The sequence below is a fragment of the Fusarium mangiferae genome, assembly GCF_900044065.1.
Source record: "Fusarium mangiferae strain MRC7560 genome assembly, contig: FMAN_scaffold006, whole genome shotgun sequence".
Taxonomy (NCBI): Eukaryota; Fungi; Ascomycota; class Sordariomycetes; order Hypocreales; family Nectriaceae; genus Fusarium; species Fusarium mangiferae.
In genome coordinates this window covers 1,390,429-1,414,824 of record NW_024573926.1, presented here as the reverse complement: position 1 = coordinate 1,414,824, position 24,396 = coordinate 1,390,429, and the positions used below count along the sequence as shown (strand labels likewise).

Here is a 24,396-nt window from a genome sequence, read left to right as displayed (position 1 = left end):
GGCCGGTTGTGTGACGATTCGAGGCCAATTGGCGATGCAAGATGTCGTCGAGACGAAATACCTTACGGTGTTGGTAATGATGCCGCAAGCATTGGCTCGAGAATCTTAGCGGCAGAGGCGTGAATGAGATTTCCCGTACTTGAGCCGACAATAACGCTATACTTCGCCTCCAGTGCTTCTACCACGCAGAGCCAGGTACCCCACTATTTTACGTGTCCTTTGTCGACCTTCAATGACGAAGATGCCCACACGTGATTCGAGCTGGAAAGCTAGACCGAGAATAGCTTAGCTGTATTTTCATCTTTCACTTTCCCGCAGCCTCGATGCATACCAAACATCGTTCTCTCCTTGTACTCACATATCCATTTCCGCCCGTCGCATCTCGAACTTACTATTTCTTGCCTTTCACCTTAATTATAACTTCTCACAATGGCGCCACAAGATTCATTCATAGAAGATGAGGAGGATACCTGGTATGCTTCACCGCCCGCCTGGGGGGTGGCGCTTGCACCGCACTGCTCCTTGGGTAATGTTTGGTACCCAAAGCTGACCTATTGATAGCCCTCTCTGCATCGAAGAGTTTGATCTTTCGGATAGGAATTTCAGACCTTGTCCTTGTGGATACCAGGTATGACAAGAATAATATCTTGACAGCCAAGCTTGACCTTCCGGCCACGTTTGCTAACTTTGAGGTTATAGGTGTGCCAGTTTTGCTTTAACAACATCAAGAATAATATGAACGGCCTTTGCCCTGCTTGCCGACGACCTTACGACGAAAAAACCATACAGTGGAAAGTTGTTACGCAAGAAGAGTATGACAAACCCTCTGCCACCATGGTGCTGTGCTGACCAACCCTCAAGAGTCGCCGAGTTTCGGGCCAATATTCAAAAGAACCAAAAGAAGCGAGCTCTGGATCAACGACAAAAAGAACTACAGAAACGCGAAGCCGAAAAGGAGAACCGTAAGAATCTGATCGGCGTTCGTGTTGTCCAAAAGAACTTGGTCTATATCACGGGTCTTGCACCGACAGTTCGAGAGGACGAACTTCTCAAGACGCTACGAAAGCCCGAGTTCTTCGGCCAGTACGGAAACATCCAAAAGATATCCATTAGTAACCGAAAGAGCTCTGATGGCCAACATCAGTCGCTTGGCATTTACGTGACCTTCGAACGTCCGGAAGAAGCGACGCGATGCATCCAAGCTGTGCACGGATCCCACAACGGTGATCGAGTCCTGAAGGCGCAGCACGGCACGACGAAATACTGTTCAGCTTGGTTGAAGAATGAAAAATGCGGCAATCCTGGTTGCATGTTCTTGCATGAACAAGGCGATGAGGAGGACAGTTACTCACGACAAGATTTGTCCTCTATGAACAGTATAGGGTCTCAACGGCCTCTCCCGGGAGGCAGTTCGCGGTCGGCTTCCCGACAACAGATATCTCATCCTACGCCGCCCCCCGTCGTATCCCATCCGATGACGCGCTCCATTAGTAAAGAGGGTTCTGAGAATGGTGCCGATGGATCAGCTCTACCTTCCTCAGCCAACTGGGCCCGCAATCCACAGCGAAGTCGCAGAGGCAGTCTTGCTACTAGTGGTGCTGCTTCCAGCCCTGCTATTTCAACAGCCCAGCCTGTCACCGCCGAGCCTGTACCAGAAGAAGCAGCCGAGGAGGAAGACGAGGATGAGTTGGAGGAAGAGGAACCTCAGCAATCGGTGCCAGTTGCTGGACCGTCATCATCTAGGACCCGGGAGCCTGGATCACCCGCACAAGCTCAAGAGTCACCTGATACATGGCTTAAGGAGATTTACAAGACTTTGCAAAGTTGTCCCATGCCTATCTTTCCTGACTTTGACGAAGACCAATACCCACCTATGTTCGATCCTCGTGGTGGTGAGAAGCGCCGGGCTATGCGAGAAGAGGAGGATTCACGTTTGACCGGAGAACAGGAAGAGCAACCCGAGGTTCGTGAGCCATCAGAAGGAGAACCTGAGACCGGTGGCAGCCTTGCTCTTGGAGGAGAGCCTGAGGACCGTGACACTTCTAGCGACAACCGAGGTTTCGATCGCCGACCTAGTACTCAGCCTCCTATTCAGCGACTTTCTACTGACGGCCTCTTTGGACCTTCTCTCACTGGAGCTTCACCCTTTGGCCAGAGCTCGGCGAACCCTGGTTCGCGGTCTATGACGCCGCAGCAGCTGTATCTTCGATCTCAAGGCGGATTTGGCGATGCCCCCCCTGGTATAACCAGCCAAAGCAATGCTTTCCAGAATCAGGGTCAAAGCCAAGGTCAAGGCCACAACCGTCAGTCCTCTCGATTCAGCTTCGCCAACGACAACGCGAGCTCTTCTACCAACGTTAAGGTCGCAGCCAACCCGCGTATCATGGCCCAGCAATCCTCTATGATGCCCAACACGTTTCCGTCGCAGAGCAGCAATCAGTTTTACGGTGCCTCCATGCCTGGACCTCCTCCCGGTCTTAAGTCAACCGGCACTCCCCCTAGCATGTTCGGTCAGTTTGGTGGACAGGGCTTTGGCGCCCCCAAGGACAATTCGAGTGAGCTTCTTCAGAGTTTAATCGGCCGCGGTCGGGCTGGTAACAATCAGTCCCACGACGCGGGAAAGCGTGAGTTTATGATTCCTTCTTATTCAAACCAGTACCCACCATCCTCTACCTCCACCCCAGCTCCTTCTTCCGGGCTCCTGCCGCCTCTCTATGGTAATACACCTGGAGGGTACCAAGACATGGGCTCTAAGCAGAAGAAGAAGGGAAAGAAGCACAGACATGCTAACACTTCCTCCTCCGGGGGGAGTGGCTTAGTAGATCTTGCAGACCCGAGTATCTTGCAGGCGCGAATGCAGCACCAGTCTCAAGGCAGCGCCGGAGTCGGACAGGGCTTGTTTGGCGGTCAGAGTCAAGGTGGGTACAGTCATAACATGATGTATAATGCAGGCTATGGAAGGTGGTAGTTTTGATGTTTCTCGGAGTTGTTACAGTCTGGGAGGGTTATGTTTGGTATCCTCTCATCGGTATCGGCTTTTTCTTCTTCTTCATGCACAAAGGGGGGCGTTCTTCGGAAATCAGGGTCAGGGCGAGAAAAGTTGCCTTTCATCGTCCTCGGGGGACACGAGTGTCAAGCGCATCTTGATTCAGCAACCTTTGCGTGATTAATGCTGCTCTGGGAGGTCAGCTTTTGCATCAGGCGTCATCTATGTTTTATTGGGGAAAACGGAGGACGACGAGAGAATATCTCTAGTCTCCTTCCTCCGACTTTTACCGGTCTATGGATGACCGCGCATGGGGGTTCACGTCAGGCAAGCCATCATCGTCTTCCACAAGCCCCCTATGTATGTTAACAAATGTCGATTTCGTCCGCCTAGGTTTGGCGGTATCCTTGGTCAGAAATAGCAAGATCCTCTATTCTCTCCAAATCGCCTGTTCTTCTCGTTGTCCCCCGTGGAAGACGATGGTCGCCGTAGCATGACCCTGTCCCCAAAGTCTTGTATATAAATGGGGTGTTGCTCTCGTAGCGTAGTCTTTGTGTTTTGCTTTACATTCAGACCGAGTGACTGAACCTGTGCTAACAAGCGTTCAGATGATGAGCTCCCATCCCTGGACGAGGCTACGAATTCTGTCGACGCTCTAGTTTCTGACGACCCTATACTGCCGCCAATTGGTTTGGAAGGTCGCACATCTGTGCCCCCGGGCTTGTCATTACCACCAGGACTACCAGGCAGCATATCGAGACCTCCATCTACTCAAGGTCATGCAAAACTCACCAATATTGTGCCAGCGTTGCCTAGAATGCCACCCCCTGGACTCTCACAAGGTTCTTTAACGCCTGACCAGTCGCCTGCAAAGCTAAAGCCAGCGACACCTGTCTCGGAAGCAAAGAAGAACATCAAGTCTCTGGCGGCCGAAAGCGGACTCTCGCGGGAAATCACCACACAATCTCAACCGAAGCTTACAAAGGCAAGTTTCTTACAGGATGAGGACTTTCCGGCTTTGGATGCATCGAAGAACAAGAGTCGACCCGCAACGCCCACACCCAAGGCTACACCAAAGGCCAAACGCCATGCTGAGAGGATTGTGGACAGAATGATGGCCAAGGCTGGAGCCAACCTAGAGAGCACGGCTCAGGAAACCAAAGCGGAGGAGGCCAAGGTTCAAGAGACCAAAGCTCAAGAAGTCAAGGCTAAGGAGACCAAGGCCCAGGAAGCGAAACCTGCATCATTGTCCCAGGCAGCAGACAAGAAACCCATTGCTGTCAACACTCAGGTTGGAAAGAATGTGGCTGTGAGGACCAGTGAACTATCTGCGACAACTGAGAAGTCAACAACAGAGACCTCAGCAGCCTTTCCTCCCTTACCTACACCTTCGTCTGCCGCAATTGCATCCCCTGTCACACGCACAGCACCAAAGACATTGCGCGTCATTGCAACCCCCAAGGCTGAGGCACCCCCTCCTGCTTCTCCTGCCTTGACCATGGCATCGGTTGCGTTGTCAGGCACTTCTAGGGCTGTTTCCGGTACTTACAGGCCAGATACACCTGCCAGCGAGATGATTAGTGACAACGCCTCGGTTGTGTCTGCCTCTGTGACCCATTCTCGGGCAAGCTCGCCACCCCCCAGCAGGATTGGGTCTGCTGCGGTAAGAACCACAACCAAGAGTCAACAGCGAAAGCAACGAAAAGATGTTTTGAAGCAAGAAACAAAGTTGATCGCTGAGGCTCCCATTGCAGAGGCAGAGGTGCATGCTCCTATCATGGGACGGAAGAAGAAACAGAAGAAGGAAAAGCCTGTTAAGGCGGTCCAGCCTGATGCTTCTACTACCTCCGAGACTCCCACAGACAAGCCATCCCAGCCACCGTCTCAACAAGAGCCTGTCAAGGAGCCCGAAAGAGAGCCAGAAGAGAAGCTAGTCAAGAGCAAGACTTCTCAAAAGAAGTCAATCAAATCCAAGGGCAAAACAAAGGAGGTTGAGACTCAACCTTCTCCTCCGGCGTCTCCTAAGGAGTCTACCCCTGATGCCCAAGAGCCACCTGCAAGACCACAGCCTGATCCGGCGTCGGTTTTTTCTGAGATTAAGAACACTCTCTGGGCTTCAAGTGTCGATAAACTCCAGCTGTTTAAGCCCATCGCCAACGGCTCATCTCGCACCGATTACAGTGCTGCTAAGAACAACGCCAATAAGGCTGAGCATTGCAAAGACTGCTCTTGCAAATGTGGAGAAATTCAAGATGAGGATCTTGCAGCGCTGCGCGCAGGAAAGCCTGTCCGAAAGCAATTCCACGTTGATGGTAGCCGCATGCTCATTACTCCTAATGGTGACTGCGTACGTGGTCTGACCCCTGAGGAAGAAGACGCCTTTCTGGAACTTCAAGCTGCCATTGCCAACACGGCAGAGAACCCCGGATCGTTCGTTGCCCCTAGACATCAGCCTGGCAGTGGAGCATTCTCTCTCATCAAGGGCCGGGCTGTTCCCAATGGACGTCCCAACATCTTCCCCGCCACTGCCCAGCTCCAGTCTCAAGACCCCATCGGAAAGCTTCAGCGAGAGGACGCGCTTAGCTACATCAACCAGTACGTTCTCCCTCGCCTCAACCTAGGTGCTACGAACATGGGATTTCCCAAGGGAGCATCCCCTACTAAGGATGCGGCTGCTGCGAGTCTCAACTCTCTCGCACCCTACTTCTATGGCCCCGATGCCGCCGCCGGTGTTGGTATTTACAGCCCCCCTGATGGAGCACGGGCGATGCAGGACTTCAGCTCAGCTGGAATGTCGAGTGAAGAGCGTGGAAAGAACTTCGGCATGGGTGTCGGTGGTATGCCCTTGATGAGCGTCGAAGATGCAGAGGGCGCCCTTGCGGCTGCTCGACGAGAGACTGAGAAGTTGGAGAAGGGATTGAACCAGGTAATCAAGCGCAACAGACGACTTGTTCTTGGAGGAAACAACTAAGAGATAAGAACACCGCACCGCATTGTAACAACACGTTGTATTATGACCAGAGGAGTTGAGGACCTTCAATGGATGACCCACTGAAGCTGTATGATGTTATGAAGCAAAAATATCGCCACAGAACGACGGGTGGCTTTGTATGATAATCGATAGTATCAATATTGGACCAGTGTAACTAATGATAAGGATGAAAAGAATCCGCACTAAACAAAAGGAATTGCAGGTAATCTAGTCCTGCACAGGGTGGTTTGTCAAACTAGAGAGCAACATATGAGAGCCATAAATGAATCTTTCTCAAAAGCCATTTGTAGTGATTCTGTCCTACGGGTTACATGGACAGGTACTAACGTACGTATGCAGATATTCAAGAACTAACTTAGTAACCTATTTGGGTATCAAACATCTTCCTTCTTTCCATCTTTCTTCCTATGATATGTATCATCTGGCGACCGTCGACGATCTGCCCCAAGAGCTCTCCTTGCATCAGCCGTGACCTGTTTCTTCCCCTCGACAGATAAAGACTCCCGAAGCCTTTCAAGCAGTCTATCCAAAATCCACTCAGTCTCTTCTTGGCTCCCCATAAGCGGACTCCGATTGCCTACCCACGACCAAGCCGTTGTATCGTCAGAGACCACGTCCTTTTCAACACCCTCAGCAGTCTCGTTTGTTTTCTTGCGACGAGGGTGGTTGTGATGATGATGCCGACTGCTTGGCTGCGCTTTTCCATGTGTTTCGGCATTGCTTTCATCCTCGCCAATAAGCTTAAGATACCATGCCCACTGCTCAAAGGAGTATTTGTGTGGCTTTGATGACTTGAGGTGGTTCATGAGGACTTGGATTTCTGAAATGAGGAGGAAGTGGAGGTTTGTTCCTGTAGGCAACTCCTCATGGGCGTCTCGAAGGCGAGATAGAGAACGACGAACTCGAGCTGTGAAGGTTGAATTATTCCGGTCTTGGCCTGGTCGCGGATCTGCTGGGTCGTCATCTTCTCCAGTTTCTGAGCGCCTAGGTCGTCCGCGGGCGTATTCGTCAAGTTTGTCTTCTTCCTTCTTGGTCATCGAGTCTGAAGTATCAGTGCTCGAATTCTTCGAAGCTGGTTTCTTTTCCCGGTTTAGGGGTGGTGGCTCTGTGTAATTAGCATACATCAGACCGAAGGTACATCTGTTGATGATGTATTTGAGATCGCTCTTGAAGTTGTCCTCTCCTGGGAGAATAGTGACATTTCCAAGACGAAGCGTTCCATCACGAATTAGTTTGACAACGGTGTCTCCAGCGTTTGAAATAAGGACTGTCATGGTAGGCAGTGCAAGCAAAGACCAAAAGACGAAAAAGGACTTTCCAGCGTTCGAAATAGGAGTCACGTCGCCGTATCCGATTGTTGTGAGACTGACGAAGCAGAAGTAGAAGCCATCAAAGTACTTCCACCCTTGATAGTCTTCTTCACACTTAACAAAGATATAGGCGCCCAAGAGCCACAGAATAAGCCATACGCCGGTTGAGATACCCATGGCGACCCAGCGACGACGATATGATGTTTGAGCTTGGATCTTACGCATAAGATCGAATTCTGCCTTTCGACGCTCATATTCTGTCGCTGGTAGCTGATTGCTTGATTGTGCACCCTGGGAAACCATAGAGTCTTGTCGTCGTGGCTCTCGAATTGGCTCGAGTACCTCATCCTGGCCCTTCTTGGTCATGGTTCGGACAATACGTCGGCGTTTCTTCTCTTCCATTCTGGCATCAACTTGTTTCTTGCCTCGCTCCAGGACAAGACTGCGGATAGAACCGATGACCAAACCGAGACTGATGACACCGACCAGAGCATATGGCATCATGAGAGCTCGTCCGAGATTTGTTTGAGCTGTGAAATCACCGAAACCGACGGTAAACAGAGTTACATCTGCCCAGTATACGGTGTCGAGATAGTTCCAGTTTTCGATATTGGAAAACACAACGGCCCCAACTAGTAAGTACAAGAGAAACATGATGGTCTGCAACATGAGAGTCCGTTGGCTGGGCGTCAAGTTAAAGTCGTTAGGATAATGGCCAACCGATGCTCCATAGAATGTTATAACCATAAGAGAAGCATCGACAAAGTAGAGAATGGCAGCCCATATGCCGTAGTAAAAGGCCTGAGACCATATGAGCTCATCCTTGGGGTGACCAAAGCCTTCATAGAGCGGTCCAGAGGCTGTGGCTAGAAGGGCAATGAGCAGAATAGCAGAGATGTACCATCCGATGATAGTGAGCGGCTGAGCGATAGTAAAGCGTACACGGCGTGTCATGTTTAGTAGGAGGAAAATATTTGATATGATGGCCATGCCAAGCTGGATAGCGTTTATGACGGTGAGCCATATTGGGTCAGCGACAAAATCTGCCTCCTTGAGAGGCTGTTTGGGAATGTAGTGCTGTCTCCATGGGCGTACGAGAGCGCAGATACTGAAGGCTGAGGCAACTGGACCGAGGGTGCCGGCGATCATGGGGAATGCTGAGGAAGCAAACCACCAGCGGCTGAATAGTCAGAGATGAGTATAGATGGTGTGATGGAGGTGAGGTGAGGTGAGGCGAGGTGAAGTGAAGCTTACTTTGGAGCCAGATGAGCATCATCGTTTCCTATACGTCTGTCATGAGAGACAGACTCTTCAATAATGTCAGTCTCCTGTTGAATATTATCTCCAAGATCCCCGTCGTCCATGAGGATATCTCAAGCCTATGGCGATCCAATGTCAAGGATAGAATCGACAACAAGGTAGCATATCCTAGATAGTTAGTAGATAAGATAATCAGTTTCTGCAGTGTAAGTCAAGACTTATATATGTCTTGGCGGGAAGAAGGGATCCATTTCGATTTAAGGAGGATAATCAAAAGAAAGAATTCTTGGCGTGGGGATAAACATGCACATGCCCGTTGGAATGACGTCGGGCGAGATCAGATCTTTAGTTGGAGCGAAACAAACGGGTTTTGATCACGAGCTAAACCAACTTTGCGAGACTTGCATGGCCTGTCAGAGACAAGGGATATCATTCCTCGGGGGTTGAGTTGGTGGTGATCTAGCGGCTACAGCGGCTCAAATCAGGGGAACCAATGCAGGATCTAAGGAAAAGACGGCATCTGACTGCGTTAGTGGTCACTCAAGGTTTATCGATCCGATCATTGTCCCCCCCAACGTTCGTGAGTTTTGTTTGTGCTACCAGTAAATATTCAGCTCCTCTCGAACGATGAATGTTATTGCCGGATCGTCATTTGTGGGGTGAGCATGGTCTAGCCAATGATATTAAAGAATTATGCAACGTTCAAATTCCACTGCAGCCAAAACAAGCCCTTCCTCATCTCATGCATTGTTTAAGAGCTCTTGATATTGGTCTTTGACAGGATATCTTGTGCTTCTCTTTAGTTGGTGCTTCATATTTGATTGCAGCCTCATGGAATCCGGGTTTTGTTAGTTGAATTGGTATATTGCCCACGAAATAATCGACCTTTGAAAACACGCGTCTTCTCGTCTTCACACATCGCAGAGCATGTAAGTCAAATAAACAATTGTCTCTCGACATCCATTGACTAATCTTGTTGAAGTTTTAGAACAAAAAAAGTCGTCACTTACCATATGGATTGGTAATGCTGTAGCAGCATGCAAAGATGTCTCCATTTCCAAGCCCTTCATCGTGCTACTCGTAATCGACTCGCCGATGCTCTCCAAAGACCATGGCAGCGACTCTATAGCATCCGGAGCCATGACCGTGTCCAAGTCCGATGTGGTTCAGCTGGCCATGTGAGCATTGAGTAAGCCATCACCTCATACTCATGAACCCATTACTAATGCTTCATAATAGCCTCATCAACATTACCGAGCAGCCAGACTCTCCACTCTTCATTCAACTCCCAGCTGCACCCGCGGATGGCAATCAACCTCCTCATATACCTAGATTTCTCCAAGGCAAGCCACTTGCCAGCATCAACTATCGTTGGAACTCCTTTGACGATGAGTTGAGCGAAACTGCTCCAGTCGACGATGTCTGGCCAACGCCAATCCACGATACCTTCTTCGCCTATCAGTGGATAGTCGAAAATCTTGCTCCCGAAGGTCTCAAGAGGCGCGGTATCTATGTCTATGGCTCTCATCTAGGCGCAAGTCTCGCCTCATCTCTGGCACTCTCGGAATCACGACCGCACAAACCATTTGCAGTCCGGGGTCTGGTGGCATATAATGGAATCTACAATTGGACCATGTTTTTCCCGGACCACCCAGCAAATCTCGGAAAGTTTGCAAATAACAGAACCAACTACTTCAGACCTCGAGAGGGAACATACGTGCATTACCTTCAGCAGAACCTACCGATATTCTTCCAGTCAACGGTCGACATGTTCGATGTCTTCGCCAGCCCAAGCCTCTTCTTCCACAACCCAGGACTAAAAGTTCCCTCGTCTTACCACATGTCGGAAGAAGAGTCTGCAGCCATCGAAGTCCTGACCAACCCGAATGCCGAGTTCAATGTGAAAGAAAAGACACCACGTATGTCAAGGCTGGTGTTTCCACCCCGCAAATCGACGCTAAAGATCCCCGAGACACTTTTGCTGTACGACACACTTCCTGTACCGACAGCGACGAACAGCACGGGCCGGCCATTTAGTGGGAAACAGTGGGGGAACAGCTTAGAGCTGCAAGCGCGCGAACTGGGCGAGATGATGCAGCGAAGTATCCGGATGGTCGAGCTGAAGGAGAGAGGATTCTGGGATGCGGATGTTTCGATGTGGGAGAATGAGCCACGGCGAAGAGTAAAGATGGAACATGCTGGGGAAGAGTCGGAGGATATGGTGATGGAAGAAAAGGGAGAGAAGGTCGTGGAAGAGTGGTTAACAGAGAGACTATCACCATAGAATCGATCTCATGATCATGTAGGTAGCAATACATAATAGACATGTACAGTACATCCAATACATGCAGCAATACCTACCTAGTTCGAATGTTGGTTGATAAAGAGGTGACCTATTTTGGGGTAGCACAGCGCTAAAGCAGCGACGGAGCATTGAGAAAGCTTGTCTGGTGGGGTAATATGCGACTGGAGGAGCCCTTGATATCGAGCGAGACGTATCTGTTTTTGTCGTTCGAGTCTAGACCGAGCGGCTGGAGCACTTTATCAGCCCAAGTTTGAGAAGCTGACTCGAGGAGATGTACCTGGAAGTACTTGATTAACAAGGAAATACAGTCAATCACGACAGACAGTATTCGTCAACTTCAAAGAGACCTGCCACTCCAACTAAATGATAAGTGGACCAGCGGCTAATCAATGCACGCTGTCGTCAGGGTGGGCGGTCTCGTTTTCAATATTACCTTAGCGTCCAGGGTCACAAGGCCTGACATGTCTCCCGTCGTCTTCTGGACCCTTGACATTTCCCCTACAGGGCCAGTTTCACCTCTGATAAAATTCCACAAGAGAAATCACAGAATCAACAAGAACGCAAGATTATAAGGATTACACGTAGTCTATCCATGTCTCGACTCYCCCCCCCCCCCCCCCCKGGGTAATTCACTCCTCCAAGTACCAGGAGTAATCTGGCGATAATCAAGATCAAGTTTTATTATTGCCTTCCCCGTAACTATACCTGTCCTAGGCACTAAATTATCTGGTGGATCCTCTGTCACCCCCCCCTGGAAATGCTTGTTTTTCAGTGGCTGCCTCAGATTCCAGTTCCAGTTCCAGTTGGAATCCTTGGATGCGCAAGGATGCTTCAGTTGAGATTAGGTTGGATTGCATCCAATGTCACCCACTACCGCTACCGCTGCCTCTGCTCTGCCTCTGTGTCTGTGTCTGTACAGTCATGTACAGTACATACACGACTTACGAACTGGTCATGGCTGAGCAGTTTCATCTCCCGTCTGCCCGCCTCTATTCTTATCCTTATCCTTAACCTTCCTTCACCTTCCAACTACCTACACTTAGATACCTACCTACCTTTCTACCCTTTGTCTTGACAAGACACGCACCACTCTCCCAAGCTTCTTCTGGTACGTTTTCTCTTGATTCCTGCTTCGTGTGGACTTTATCGTCCTGGTCTGTCTCAGTCAACTTCAGACGTGCAAATCCCAATAGCTTAGCCAGCTCGGGGAAGCATAAGCGATAGAGTCAAGCTGACCATCTCTTATCACCAGAAATCCTATATCAAACACCATGCCTGGAATTCGTACGTCGCAACCCGACAGCGTCCTCAGAACACACTCTAACAAGCCCCTCAACAGCTCTGCACGCCCTTGATAACCTCAAGGCCAAGCTCAAGGCCGCCTTCAAGAAGAAGGATAACAAGGAGGAAGCCAAACCCGCCGACCCCAAGCCTACTGAGACAAAGCCTGCCGATACCACAGCTGCCACCGAGCCTACCAAGACCGAGGCTGCTCCTCCTGCTCCCGCCAGTACGTTTCTCCCCCTACGATCTGTTGAATACCATGTTACTGACTGTCGTGTGCCACAGCTGAGCCAGCTCCTGCAGCTGAACCCGCTGCCCCTGCAGCCGAACCAGCTAAGGATGAGGCCAAACCCGCAACTGAGGTCAAGCCTGAGGCTCCCGTTGCTGCTGCTGAGCCAGTCAAGACCGAGGAGCCAGTTGCTGGTATGTCGCAATGAAGACGATATCCATGATCAAGAACTCGAACTAATGATTGAAGCTCCTGCGACTGAACCCGCCAAGCCCGACGCTGCTCCGGCCACTGAAGCTCCCGCTCCCGCTCCCGAGCCTGCCAAGACCGAGCCCGCTCCGGCTGCTGCCCCTGCTGCCGCTGAGACTACACCTGCTGCCCCTGCTGAGGCTCCCAAGGAGGAAGAGAAGAAGGATACTCCTCCTGCTCCTGCTCCTGCCCCTGTGGCCTCTGCTTAAATGCGACTCGAACAAGCCTGCCCTCTCTCGGAGTAAGATCTCGATGAGGACACCTTGATCGATTAGAGTATTAAGAATGTGCGTTTGTAATTGTCTTAGAGGCATGAGTCTTTTAGTTACATGACAGGCTCGCTGTCGATGTCTGTTCGCTTTTCTCCTAGCAGTTGGCTGGATACCCAGAGAGAAAAGTGTTGCGATGTTTTGTTTTAAATATATACCCGCTTTCTATATCTAGATACTTCCCTCGCTCTATTTCCACATTGTGCTTTTATAGGATCATATTGCAAGTCGAAGGGATTATCATAAGGTATGAGATACTTCCCATAGTCTAAACTCATAATCGTACATAATGGATGGTTGGAATCTTTTGGAATTCTATGGGACGAATGCGCAAATGAAAATCTATGACCGGTCCTACTCCGTAATATGCCAGAAATTCCAGAGATACTGGTATGTGTATCCCCTAAGAATCTCTAGCCCATGGTGCTTTGGTAACAGTGATTTGGGCGCTGGTAGATTCACTTGTTGGTGCAGCGCCTCGAGGTGGCCTAGCAAGTGACCCTGAACTGGGTCCTGGTGGTGGCATTCGGGTATAGGGAATCCCAGCTGCCGGTGGAACTGGCATTCTGGCAGCTTGAGCCCATGGCGCAGTTGTTCCGGGCCCTGAAGGTACTGGGGCTGCTGTGGTCGGTTGGTTCGCCATATGGACGCTTTGTGTTGGAGTTGCAGCATCTGGATCAGCATCCCAAGAGAAGAGCGAACCGAATGGGAAGTGTTGAACAACTGGAAACTTGGACAACACTTCAGCGTTGAACATCTTGATCATACCCTTGTTAATCTTGCCCCAGCCATCCCGAATACCAGAGATATCAAAAAGGATGGGACTGTGTTCCCAGAACGGCCCCTTCTTAACGTCGTTGATGAAGCCAATGGCAGAAAAGTACATGTTGACCTGCCGCTGGTCCTCCACAACAGCGGCTTTGGTAACGTCACTAGGCTTCGGCGCACCTTTGACAGATCCCTCCAAAGGCATTGGCTCGTCATCGTTTATAGGTCGTGTGAATTGCGCAGAGCCGAATACATAGGGCATGAAGGAATGATCGTCGAGGCCCCAGACGCCGTGGGAACCAGCGGGTTCGAGAGTGTAGGTTAGGATGAGTTTCCTCACCACGTTGAGATATCTAAGAGTGTTAGCAGAGTCCTTTCAGTGTATGCGAAGGCAACATACGGCTCGATAACCTTGAGGACAATCTCGCGCTCGATCCCGCCTACTTGTTGTCCATCTTTGAAGTATCCCAGCTTCCAGAGACAACCAAGAAATGCTACAAAACTAAGCTCATGTCCAGTTCCATAGTCTAGCCTTTGAACGCTGCCGAAACCACCGAGTAGGTAGCTAGAGACTTCTTCTTTCGCCTTTCCATCGCCAATCTTGAGGGTTTCACCTAGGAGCCCTTCTCTCAACAGCTCGTCCAAATGCTCCTCAAAGATAGCATGCCACTTCCGGAAGCTGACATTTCCAAATCGTCGAGGGCCGGGGTCAGGCGGTGCTTGGTCGATGAAGCTTTCAACCTTTGCCAAAAGCTTCTGTAGAGCTTGGACAGACGGCGATGTCGGCGGTTTCGAATTGAGGGGAAAGGTGCGGGGGAGGGGTGACGATGTTTGGTTTCGAGGACATAAGGCGTGGTTAAGCTGGAGGATGAAGGTTCCGATGTCGCGGTAGGCGAGGCTGGTGAGGAAGCGTGCGACGTCGGGGCCTTCGTTGATGCGCTTCGAGGGTTTAGTGAATGCTGGCGGGGAGCTGAGGTCCAAGATCTCAAGAGTCTGGTGTTTTGGAGGGGTTGCGGACGTCATGTTGATGACGGCTCGAATCCCTGGGTACAGCGCTGAGGATTTCTTGACTATAAAACAAAGGTGGAATCTTGTTTGAGAGGATCGGGTAAGTTTTACAGTGTAAGAATAACAAGTGGGCGTTGGTGCTTGGTTGAAGCTGAGTTGGTTCTGCTGGATGGTTGGAGATAATTTAGTAATATATTTTCATGATTGACAACCACGGAGGTCCAATCACTACGCCTACCTAGGAATCTAACATGAAGAAACACGAGTTCGCCTAGAAGGTCTACCACCCTAATAATTCCTATGAGTTTCAGTCGCAGCTTTCAAAAATATAGCCTGACCTTGTTTTCTGGCTGGGGAGGAAAGAAAACTCAGGATCTTGACCACAAGCGATTAAATACTTTGGTAAATCTAGCCTACCTAATAAGCTTAAGAGACTCTTTGCTAAGTTCATTTTGACATCCTATATTAAGCTCCGATATTTTCTTACTCCTAAAGTTATAGGCTTCGCATGGTCTCATGGTAATCTTGATAAGATGTGCGTACAAGGATCATGATACCTAATGTTTGCGACTGGCTACCTACTTTGGGAATTTCCTACAGATATGCAACCACTTCAAAGGTAGAAACGTAGTTTCAAGATCTCAGGCCGCCATGCTACATAGTATCTATTTAATCCTTCAAGAATCAAGGTCGCATAAGATTTATATTCTTACCAACACCCAACAATTATGTCATTTGTCATGTCGCTTGGGAGTTCGGGAGCTTCCAGTCACAGCTTTAAGCTCCCGTCATTAAGCTTCCATCTCTCGCCCCACTTCGTCCTTCCAACCTCCATGCGCCTGCTTTGAGCGCCGTTGTTCACCACTTCAACTGAATCTTGAAGCTCTCGGCTTGTCTCGCACTTGTCTCTACAGCGAAGGAGCTGAAAGGAGAGACTATCAGAGTTTGTTTTTACGTCTCCAAACCGCAATTACGTCGATATCCGTGGACGCGCTGCCTTGGCGCGTTCGGCACTCTCGATAACACAACACAATAACAAAACCTCGAGATGGTGGTACAGTTGCGGTCCAGGGGTAGGGCCGGTGGATCATCAGCTGAGCCTGAAGCGACAGGAAAACCGCGGAAACGTACTAGAGGAGAGAAGTCAAAGAGATCTTCTGCGCTTAGGCCAAGCATTGAAATACAGATCAATGCATCAGGGTCGAACTCAAGTCGACAGTCAACCATTCATGCAATTCCGCAAGATCAACCCTCAACCAGCCTGAGCCGGGTAACGAGATCGAAAAGAGCCAATACTCCTCTTGAAAAACTACCCTCACCCACTCCGAGAAAACGTCCCGCCACGGACGCAGGTTCCAAGCCCCAGCGTCATTCTCGTCGCAAAGTTGCGCTGAAAAGTGCTGAAGAGGATGGACAACCTCCGCTGAACCAGGAACACGAAGAGGCTTCGGAAGCGGAGGAAAATACCCTACCGGAGCGCCCGGACTTGATAAATATCATCAATTCGAACATCCTAGGTACCAATAGTTCTAGCAACAAGTTGCCCATCGATGGCGGATTACACCCAGGGAGAACTGGTAGGAGGATGCCTAGGGCAAAATTTCCTCAGATTGCAGACTCGAACGAAAATGTCGACTTGGGCGACATGCAGGAGCAGGAACTAGACACCGCTGAAAATAATCAAGCGTCAACTCCAAGTCCCCAGCAACCAGTAGCACCACATGAAGAACAACCAGTATCCGGTCAGGAGGCTCCGCCGGCGACGCAAGCAATGGCACAAATTAATCCATCTTCCCAAAAGCGATCGTCACGCAAACGCAGACGGCAGAGCCAGAAACTGACTTATGGCGCACCTGGTTATAATGCAAGGGGCGCGTCCCCAGAGCTTGGTTCAGCACCTCCTCAGGCGCCAGCCACAGAGGAATCAGCGTCACAACAGGCCCACGCTGGGGTTGATGACTATGAAGTTCCGTCTGACAGAGAGCAACAAAGTCAGCCGATATTGTCAAGAGGGGGGAAGGAGACCCACGGCACGCAGGCTGAACATAGACGGAAAAGTAAACAGGGCAAACGAAAGAGAAGTCAACATGAGCAACAAAGTGGGCAAACACCAACACAGGCCGAGGAAGGGCCAGAAGAAGAGAGAAATGAAGAGGGTACCCGAAAGAAAGACAAGAGTGGAGATCAAGATGGGGAATATGGGAATGAAGATATAGACTCCGACGGTGATGAGTCGGCAGCAGAACATGAACTTGATATATCGGATCTAACTGAAGATTCGTTGCTGCTCGACGAACCACCGAGTGGTTCACAAACAGCGTTCCTAACCCCTACCGCCTGGGTAAAGCGAGATACAGTACAGAAACTTGTTTGGTACACAACTTTCTCAGGGTGGATGAATGGAAGAAAGTGGCAGAAGGATGCTCTCGAGTCCGCAAAGACAGCTTCTGAAGCATTGGGAGAGGGCGGACGTGTGCGATCGAGGCTTATCTTGGCCAAACTTTACAGTCTCTATGAACTATGTAAGGAGATCCCGTCATCATCGATATCACAGCAATTGGAATATATTCGCGAGCACACAGCCCAGCTCAGCAGTCTATACACCACACTTCGCGTTGCTATTGACGAGTTCATTGCATCCATCAACACAATAATGGAGCAGGGCGACGCGAAGCAAGTGGGCAGTGGTTTTCAATATGTGACAAAGTTGCACAGACGAATCATCCCTATGCTAGTTCTAGTATTAGATCAAATTTTCCAGGCTGGGTGTGGAAGACCTGGTGAGAGTACCAAAAAGCTCGGCGTTCAAAAAGGAGAATTTACAGTGTACACACTGGAGCCACTGGAAAGGACTGCAGGCTGGGTCCAGAGACTCTCCCAGGTCGTGGAAAGCTGGTACGAGCTTCATCCTCCCCGAAGAGAACGTGATCAAAGCGAGAAGTCTAAGGAGCATCGAAGAATTTTTGGGGAAGCCACAAAGCAGCTCAAGACATCGCTCGAAAAGGCCAGAGAAAGCATTGATGCTATTAAGAGAGCGCCGATCCAACGAAAGAAAGCTATGCAGAAGGATGAGGCTATTCGAATGGAACGCGAGGCTGAAGCGCAGCAGCGCAGAGACATGCAAGACATGCAGATGCAGCGCTTTCTGCAGTCGATGCAGAAGGTTGAATCATCTCAGGCGCGTCCGTCCGCGATGGGCTCATACCGGCGGGCAGTGCGCAGCTACCGCTCCGTGGCTAGTCAGTCAGGCCTGATTAGATCGCAAGAGCCGTCTGATGATAATTATTTTGAGAAGCATGGCTGGCACTACTGGGAAGATGACCATCTCTTAAGCTTGATCCGAACCACATCCCACCCGAACTACGAGGTCTTCCACCGGATGCTTCCTAATCGAGATCCTGATGAGCTGAAAGAGCGGTCAAATTATTTGAGGATGATTATGCGAGACAAGTACGAGCGGAATGGTATCCAGCCGCCTGGATGGTGTATTACTGAAGATTGAGACCAAGATCAGGGACTGTTGGAGTTGGGAGCATTTGCTTTTACGATACCCTGAACAATGCCAGATACGCCTCTTGAAATTTAAGCGAACTGTATATGATTAATGAAAGAACGTTTACACATGTGCATTTTTATGGCAAAGAGTATTATTCCCTAACGTAGTACAGAACTGGCATTGATGGCGAATCAGTCATGATGAACATATCCAGGCTCTCTTTGATGACACCAGGAGCCAAAAGAAGCTGGTATTGATTGTCAGCAGTTGAGTTGGTGTGCGGATAACGTTTCATGTCCTTCATGGACGCCTGAAGTCCTGCCAACGGCGTAATGCCACATCATTGACTCCCAAGGTAGCATTAGCTGTCTATCACATTGACACATTCGGCGCATCAAGAACAAAGCATCCGTGATTCCGCCAGCACATGCAAACTTGGGCGCCCTGCAATCGTGTGGTGATCTAGACACTTGGCCTGTTATCAGCCGGAACATATTGCATTGACCTTTTGAGTTTTTGTATGATTGATCACAGACGTTGGAATTGGTTGAAGCGCCTTTAACGCCACATGTGATGGTGAAGGGACCACGCTATTGCCCAGGTAAGAAAAGCGGCGAATCAGGTCTAGGTCATTTGGGGTAATAAGTCAACAGATCATGATTTATTTTGGCCGTCTTCACGCGTTTTCCACGCGCCGTGGGAGATTTGATAGATTCAGCCACGAGCATAGATTTCGCCCTTTGCTCCTTTGTCTTTGGGCTCTTAATTGACCTGAACCAAGAGAATATGAGGTTTAGGATAAAGTAGCTCATAGATCTTCAGGCTTCTGAGAGCTACCCAGGTCGTGGCTTGCATTAATTGCCGTGCATTGCATATAGTGCCTTACTTAGGTCCATACAGCGGGTCGTCGCATGCAGAGCCAGATGTTGCCCAATGTCTAGGGCTTCTTGGGGGTATCTCAGTGGCCAGACTGATCTTTGCCTTACCGCAAAGGATAGTCCAATGTTTCCTGGTCCAAGACATTGAATGGCAGTCCAATGTCCGCCCAGTGGCAAAGCCATCAGCCATTGGATCTTTAACCAGGAACCAAAACCAAATGGATTATGGATGGAAGCCACCCGCGCGTAGCCCAAAGACCCCTGATCCGAAGCGACAGTGGACGAGGAGCCCCGCCCCCCCTGGAACGGTCGCTACAGTCCGACCGCTGGGGACCATCAGGGCCCTGAGAGAAAAAGCAATGTTAGTGGCCGGTGAAACTCCACTTTCACCACTGGGACTGGGTGCCTGTGTGGAAATGGGAAGAACAGCTCAGGATATGGATCACAAGGTGATAGACCAAGAGGTACGTATCCATCCGCAATCTAATATCCCGTCCCATCGACAAGACAGCTCAGCTTTCTCTTTTCCCTTTCCAATTTCATCTCCTCTCCCTCTAACAAGAAGCTTGCGAACATCGTCGGTGCAGGAGTCATTCTCGACTTCTCTAACTGCTTTATTGCATTGCATTGCCTTGCCTTGCTTCTTTCCTTCGTTCCTTAATTCTATCTGTCTTATACTCCACCGTTGTAAACGGTTTTCTAGCTGCCAGCGAAGCGCGGTTTTGCTGGATAAAAAGGAGTCCAGCTCAAGGTGAGATTAACCAATTCCTAGCGGCTGATACCTACATATCCTTGCCAAAAGAGCTCATGGCTCGTGCTGTTTTCTCCCCTGGCATCTCTTGATTATCCTGGGATGACAGTCGAGCTTGGTTGTTGAACGACTGACTTGAAAAAGTCCCGTGCGACATCCATATATAACCTATCACGGGTACACTCCTCTTTACCTTCTCTTTGCTAATATTTGCTTTTCATATAGAACTTTATTTTTAATTACCTTTTCGATCCCGCAAGCATGTCTGAGTCCGAGAGCTTTGACGTTGTTCAGCACGAGGAAGCTGTCGCTTCTCAGTCTGATGCTGCTGCCACTGAGCCCGAGAGCCCTCAGGCAACCGCTCCTGCGTCCCCCGAGACTCCCAAGGAGAAGGCAAAGGAGAATGGAGAGTCAAAGCCAGCCTTGAAGAAGCCTACTACAACCTCCACGACGGGTACCCGCCGACCTGGCTCTACTTCCACCACGGCCAAGCCTGCTGCGACTAGCACTCGTGCCCCTGGCGGTCTGAGCAAGCCCCCAACCCGACCTCCTGCCTCAACTGTTCGCCGTCCTGCGACATCGACTTCCAGCGCGAGCCACCGAAGCCGACCTAGTATGAGCGCCAGCGAAGATGATAAGAAGTCGACTACCTCCACCGCTTCTTCTGCTCGTAGAACAAGCTCTATTGTGTCTAGTCCAGGCAAGACTGCTGAGCGAAGGACCGTTGGTACTACAAGCTCGACAACCGCTACTCGACGACCTCCGTCGACATCCACCACGGCCCCACGAACTTCTACTACCCGAACGGCAGCTACCCCTAGCACTACCGCGACACGAACGGCCGCCACTCGATCAACGGCCGCAACACCCACCGCCAGCAAGCGCCTCTCTACTTCGGGCTCCTTGACTGCTGCTTCCCGAACTGCAACTCGACCGGCTGCTGCTTCTGCAGAATCTGCCAAGGAAATCGAGGCCCTCAAGGCCAAGCTAGCGGAGGGTGAGAGCGAGATCGAAGCTCTCAAGGCTGAGGTGAAGAACTCGGAGGAGAAGATCGCTGAGCTCACTGAGAAGATTGGTAGGGATGCGACCCCTACCGAGACCGACGCAAAGCCTAGTGAAGAAAATGACGAAGCCCTTACCGCTCTCAAGTCTGAGCATGAGTCTGCAATCGCTGCTCTCGAGAGCCAGGTTTCTGAGGCGAATGAGAAACTGCATGCTGCAGAGAGCGATCTCGAGAAGCTTCGAGCTGATCTTGATGCTGCTGTTAGCGCCAAGGAAGCAAGCGAGACTGAGCTCGACTCACTGAAGAAGCAGCTCGAGGCTGTTCAGGCTGAGAGTGAGGAGAAACTCAAATCTAGTCAGGAGGCACTCCAGAAAGCCATTGAGGAGAATGCATCCAAGATCGAGGAGTTGAAGGCTGCCCTTGAGGCTGAGAAGGCATCTGCCATCGAGGCTCTGGAAGCAAAGCACAAAGAGGATCTTGAGAAGGGCCAGACTGACGCTTCCTTTCACGAAAATGCTTTGGCTGAGCTCAAGGCTTCCCACGAGACCGCGACTGCTGAGTTGCAAAAGAAGATCGACGAATTAACCTCGTCGCAGTCAGCCCTCGAATCCGCCAACGACAACAGACTCAAATCTGAGCAGGAGGAGCACAGCTCCAAGATTTCTGCTCTTGAGGCTGATGCCGCGGGGGCTAAGGCGAAGCTGGAGGCTGCCGAGAATGATGCCGAGGCAGCCAAGTCTGAGATCCAGTCTCTCAATGGCGAGATTACCAAGCTTCAGTCCAGCTTGTCCGAGAAGGAAACTGAGCTCGAGGCTGCTAAGCAAGATCTTGCTAAGGCTCAAGAGGAGGCTGCATCCCTGAAAGCTGCTGCCGAGGACGCTCAAAAATACCTTGCTGAGAAGGAAGAAGAAATTGCTAAGGTCAAGGAGATGCATGAGGAACGCATGAAGAGTATTTCTCAGGATTACGAGACCGAAATCGAGTCTCTTCGAGGAGACGCCTTCTTCAAACGCAAGTACGAGGAGCTTGAAACACAACACAGCGAGCTCCAGACCTCCTCTTCAGAGGCTGCTGAAGGCCACAGCAAGGCTCTTGAAGCTGCCAAGGCTGAACATGCTGCTGCCGTTGCTGCTTTGGAAGAGAAGGAGGCCGAGCACCAGAAGAATCTCAATGCGCTCCGTGCCAGCCACGCTGAGGAGCTCGAGTCTGCAAAGAATTCTGCTTCAGGAGACCACGATGCTCACATTGCCGAGCTCGATTCTCTCAAGGAGAACCATGCTAAGCAGTTAGAAGTGATCAAGAACCAAGGTGCCTCTACCCATGCTGAGGAACTTGAGTCTATCAAGGCTGCTCATGCCAGTGTTCTAGAGGCTCTTAAGAAAGAGCATGACGAGGAGAAAGAGAAGCTTGTTGCCGGTCACAAGAGCGAATTAGCTTCTGTCAAGGATGCAAGCGAAACGACTCATGCTACTGAGATCGCCAGGCTCATGACGGAGCTTGACAATGCTAGAGAGTCTGGCGAGACTGCCCATGCTACTGAACTTGAGTCTCTGAAAGCCAAGCTTGAGGCCGAGAAGGATGCTAGCGACAAGGAACATGCTGAGGCTTTGGCCAAGGCTCAAGAAGGCATCGAGGCTGCCAAGAATGCTGGTGATGAAGCCCATGCTGCTGAAATCGCCAAGCTTAAGGCTGACCTTGAGGCTGCCAGAGATGCGGCCAAGAAGTCGTTGGAGGCTGAGTTGGAGACCTTGAGGGTGGAACTCGAGGAAACCAAGAAGGCCGGCGAGAGCAAGCACGCTGAAGAACTGGCCAGTCTTAAGGCCGAGCTTGAGACCGCCAAGGAGGAGGTTGAGAAAGCACGCGAGTCCAACTCACAAGCCATTGAGATGGCCCGATACGAACTTGAGCAGAAGCATGCCGATGAGGTCGAGAAGCTTCTCGGATTCAACAGCGAGGTCATGGAGCGCATGAAGCGGGAAGGTGGCGATGTCAAGAAGGAACTGGAGGAGATGACTCTGGCGCACACCAAGGCTATCGAGGATATGATGGCTGAGCACAGGAGCAACAACAGCCACCTGGAGGACAAGCTCGCTCAACAGGCTGCTTCCAACGCTGAACTTGAGGCTTCTCTGGAGGCTGCTCAAGAATCTCTTGCCAAGGCTCAACAGGAAGTTGAGGACCTTTCTCAGCGACTTGCCCAGGAGAAGACCGAGCGATTCACTGCTCTTGCTGAGCTCGAGGAGGCCAAGAACACCAAGCCTGACACTTCCGAGGCTGATGCCCTCAAGCGAGAGCTTGCTACAACCAAGAAGTTCCACGAGGATGTCGTGAATAGCCTTGATATGGAAATCAAGGGGACACAAAACATGCTTGAGGAGCGAAGAAGCGAGCTTATAGCCAGCCAGAAGCAGGTTGAATCTCTGACCGAGGACCTTGCCCTGGTCAAGAAGGAACTCGAGGCGTCCAAGACCGAGGCCGAGGCGAGCAAGAAGACTGCCAGCGCTGATTACCAAGACCTGAACGATAGCATGACTGCTCTTGTTGAGGAGGCCACAACCAAGTCCAAGGATCTCCAAGCGAAGCTGGATGAAAAGGTGGCCAAGGTCGAGGATAGTGAGAAGAAGATTGAGGTGTTGGAAGCCCAGCTGAAGGTCAAGGATGCCGAGATTGCAGAGGCAAAGGTACGGGTGCATTGAGAAACCCCATAAATCAATGTTGACTAATACGTGAATAGGCCAATGCTGCCGTTGCCAAGCCCAAGGGTCTCTCGGCCAGCAGATTTGCCAACGCAGATGACGGCGACAACGCTGCTGCGAACGAAGATGCAGCGGAAGGTGAGGAGATTGACGACCATTCCTCAGCAGCACTTGCTTCGGTGCGAAAAGCCCCTGCATGATGCACCCGCACGAGATCCAATGTGCCATGCGGTCTTTTTGTCAGTTCCGGGCTAACATGTGGATTGTAGATAAGTAAGGCGAGACTCACAGCCAAGCAAATGGATACCCTCGATAGGGAAATGAGGGATCGCAACTTGCTGTAAGTACATGATGGGACTTGTACGATCTGGACAACGAAGCTGACAAGCTACCAGGATATTGAAGTCTATCACGGATGTCAAGTCACCAAAGCTGGGTAGTGAACACCATTACGAGCAACAGCAATTCGAGCAGTCGCAGTTCAGTTAAAGGAGACATGGCAAACGACGAATTTTCTATTCCGCTTCTATGGTCACTTTACAATTTAGTTCTCTGTAATACCCGCGGCCTGTCTGCAGAGCTGCAATTTTGCTTATTGCTTTTATTACTTGCATACACAACATTATGGGGAAGAGTCACAGGATATGTGAGATGGGAGGAAGATGGGGATGGAGATGGTGTTTAGACGGTCCTTGTGTCAACATGTAACAGAAGAGATGCTGCGAGATACATATACGTATGTACGTACGACAATGTCGAGGTTGACGATACCCTGCTTTATTTCAATGCATTTGTGCTGTATTTTGTGACTGTGATTTTACGATGACTTATTAATCGTGGCACTGACTGCAAGGTAGCTTGGCAAAAATGACCAAGTTACCGCTGTAACAAGCTGCATTACGGAGTACAGTC

The 24,396-nt window shown here is 50.4% G+C and overlaps 8 protein-coding genes across 8 annotated transcripts; 6 read left to right on the top strand and 2 right to left on the bottom strand.

Moving 5' to 3' along the window:
* Positions 1–429: 429 nt before the first annotated feature.
* Positions 430–2,968, top strand: FMAN_03187 (uncharacterized protein; the record flags this gene model as incomplete). The annotated part of the gene is made up of 4 exons (XM_041831973.1): positions 430–473; positions 562–628; positions 700–812; positions 862–2,968. The coding sequence occupies 4 exons, from the start codon at positions 430–432 to the stop codon at positions 2,966–2,968; spliced, it is 2,331 nt and encodes a 776-aa protein (XP_041682483.1).
* Positions 2,969–3,803: 835 nt separating this feature from the next.
* FMAN_03186 (uncharacterized protein) lies at positions 3,804–5,957 on the top strand (the record flags this gene model as incomplete). Its single annotated transcript, XM_041831972.1, has 1 exon — positions 3,804–5,957. One exon carries the CDS (start codon positions 3,804–3,806, stop codon positions 5,955–5,957), a length of 2,154 nt encoding a protein of 717 aa, XP_041682482.1.
* Positions 5,958–6,352: 395 nt separating this feature from the next.
* On the bottom strand, positions 6,353–8,652 carry FMAN_03185 (uncharacterized protein; the record flags this gene model as incomplete). The annotated part of the gene is made up of 2 exons (XM_041831971.1): positions 6,353–8,468; positions 8,543–8,652. 2 exons carry the CDS (start codon positions 8,650–8,652, stop codon positions 6,353–6,355), a joined length of 2,226 nt encoding a protein of 741 aa, XP_041682481.1.
* Positions 8,653–9,585: 933 nt separating this feature from the next.
* Positions 9,586–10,832, top strand: FMAN_03184 (uncharacterized protein; the record flags this gene model as incomplete). The annotated part of the gene is made up of 2 exons (XM_041831970.1): positions 9,586–9,737; positions 9,788–10,832. The coding sequence occupies 2 exons, from the start codon at positions 9,586–9,588 to the stop codon at positions 10,830–10,832; spliced, it is 1,197 nt and encodes a 398-aa protein (XP_041682480.1).
* A 1,292-nt stretch (positions 10,833–12,124) lies between these two features.
* Positions 12,125–12,824, top strand: FMAN_03183 (uncharacterized protein; the record flags this gene model as incomplete). The annotated part of the gene is made up of 4 exons (XM_041831969.1): positions 12,125–12,137; positions 12,193–12,363; positions 12,423–12,560; positions 12,616–12,824. 4 exons carry the CDS (start codon positions 12,125–12,127, stop codon positions 12,822–12,824), a joined length of 531 nt encoding a protein of 176 aa, XP_041682479.1.
* Positions 12,825–13,287: 463 nt separating this feature from the next.
* FMAN_03182 (uncharacterized protein) lies at positions 13,288–14,675 on the bottom strand (the record flags this gene model as incomplete). The annotated part of the gene is made up of 2 exons (XM_041831968.1): positions 13,288–14,005; positions 14,053–14,675. The coding sequence occupies 2 exons, from the start codon at positions 14,673–14,675 to the stop codon at positions 13,288–13,290; spliced, it is 1,341 nt and encodes a 446-aa protein (XP_041682478.1).
* A 1,033-nt stretch (positions 14,676–15,708) lies between these two features.
* On the top strand, positions 15,709–18,162 carry FMAN_03181 (uncharacterized protein; the record flags this gene model as incomplete). Its single annotated transcript, XM_041831967.1, has 1 exon — positions 15,709–18,162. One exon carries the CDS (start codon positions 15,709–15,711, stop codon positions 18,160–18,162), a length of 2,454 nt encoding a protein of 817 aa, XP_041682477.1.
* Positions 18,163–20,046: 1,884 nt separating this feature from the next.
* Positions 20,047–23,973, top strand: FMAN_03180 (uncharacterized protein; the record flags this gene model as incomplete). The annotated part of the gene is made up of 4 exons (XM_041831966.1): positions 20,047–23,469; positions 23,523–23,663; positions 23,754–23,824; positions 23,880–23,973. The coding sequence occupies 4 exons, from the start codon at positions 20,047–20,049 to the stop codon at positions 23,971–23,973; spliced, it is 3,729 nt and encodes a 1,242-aa protein (XP_041682476.1).
* Positions 23,974–24,396: the final 423 nt, after the last annotated feature.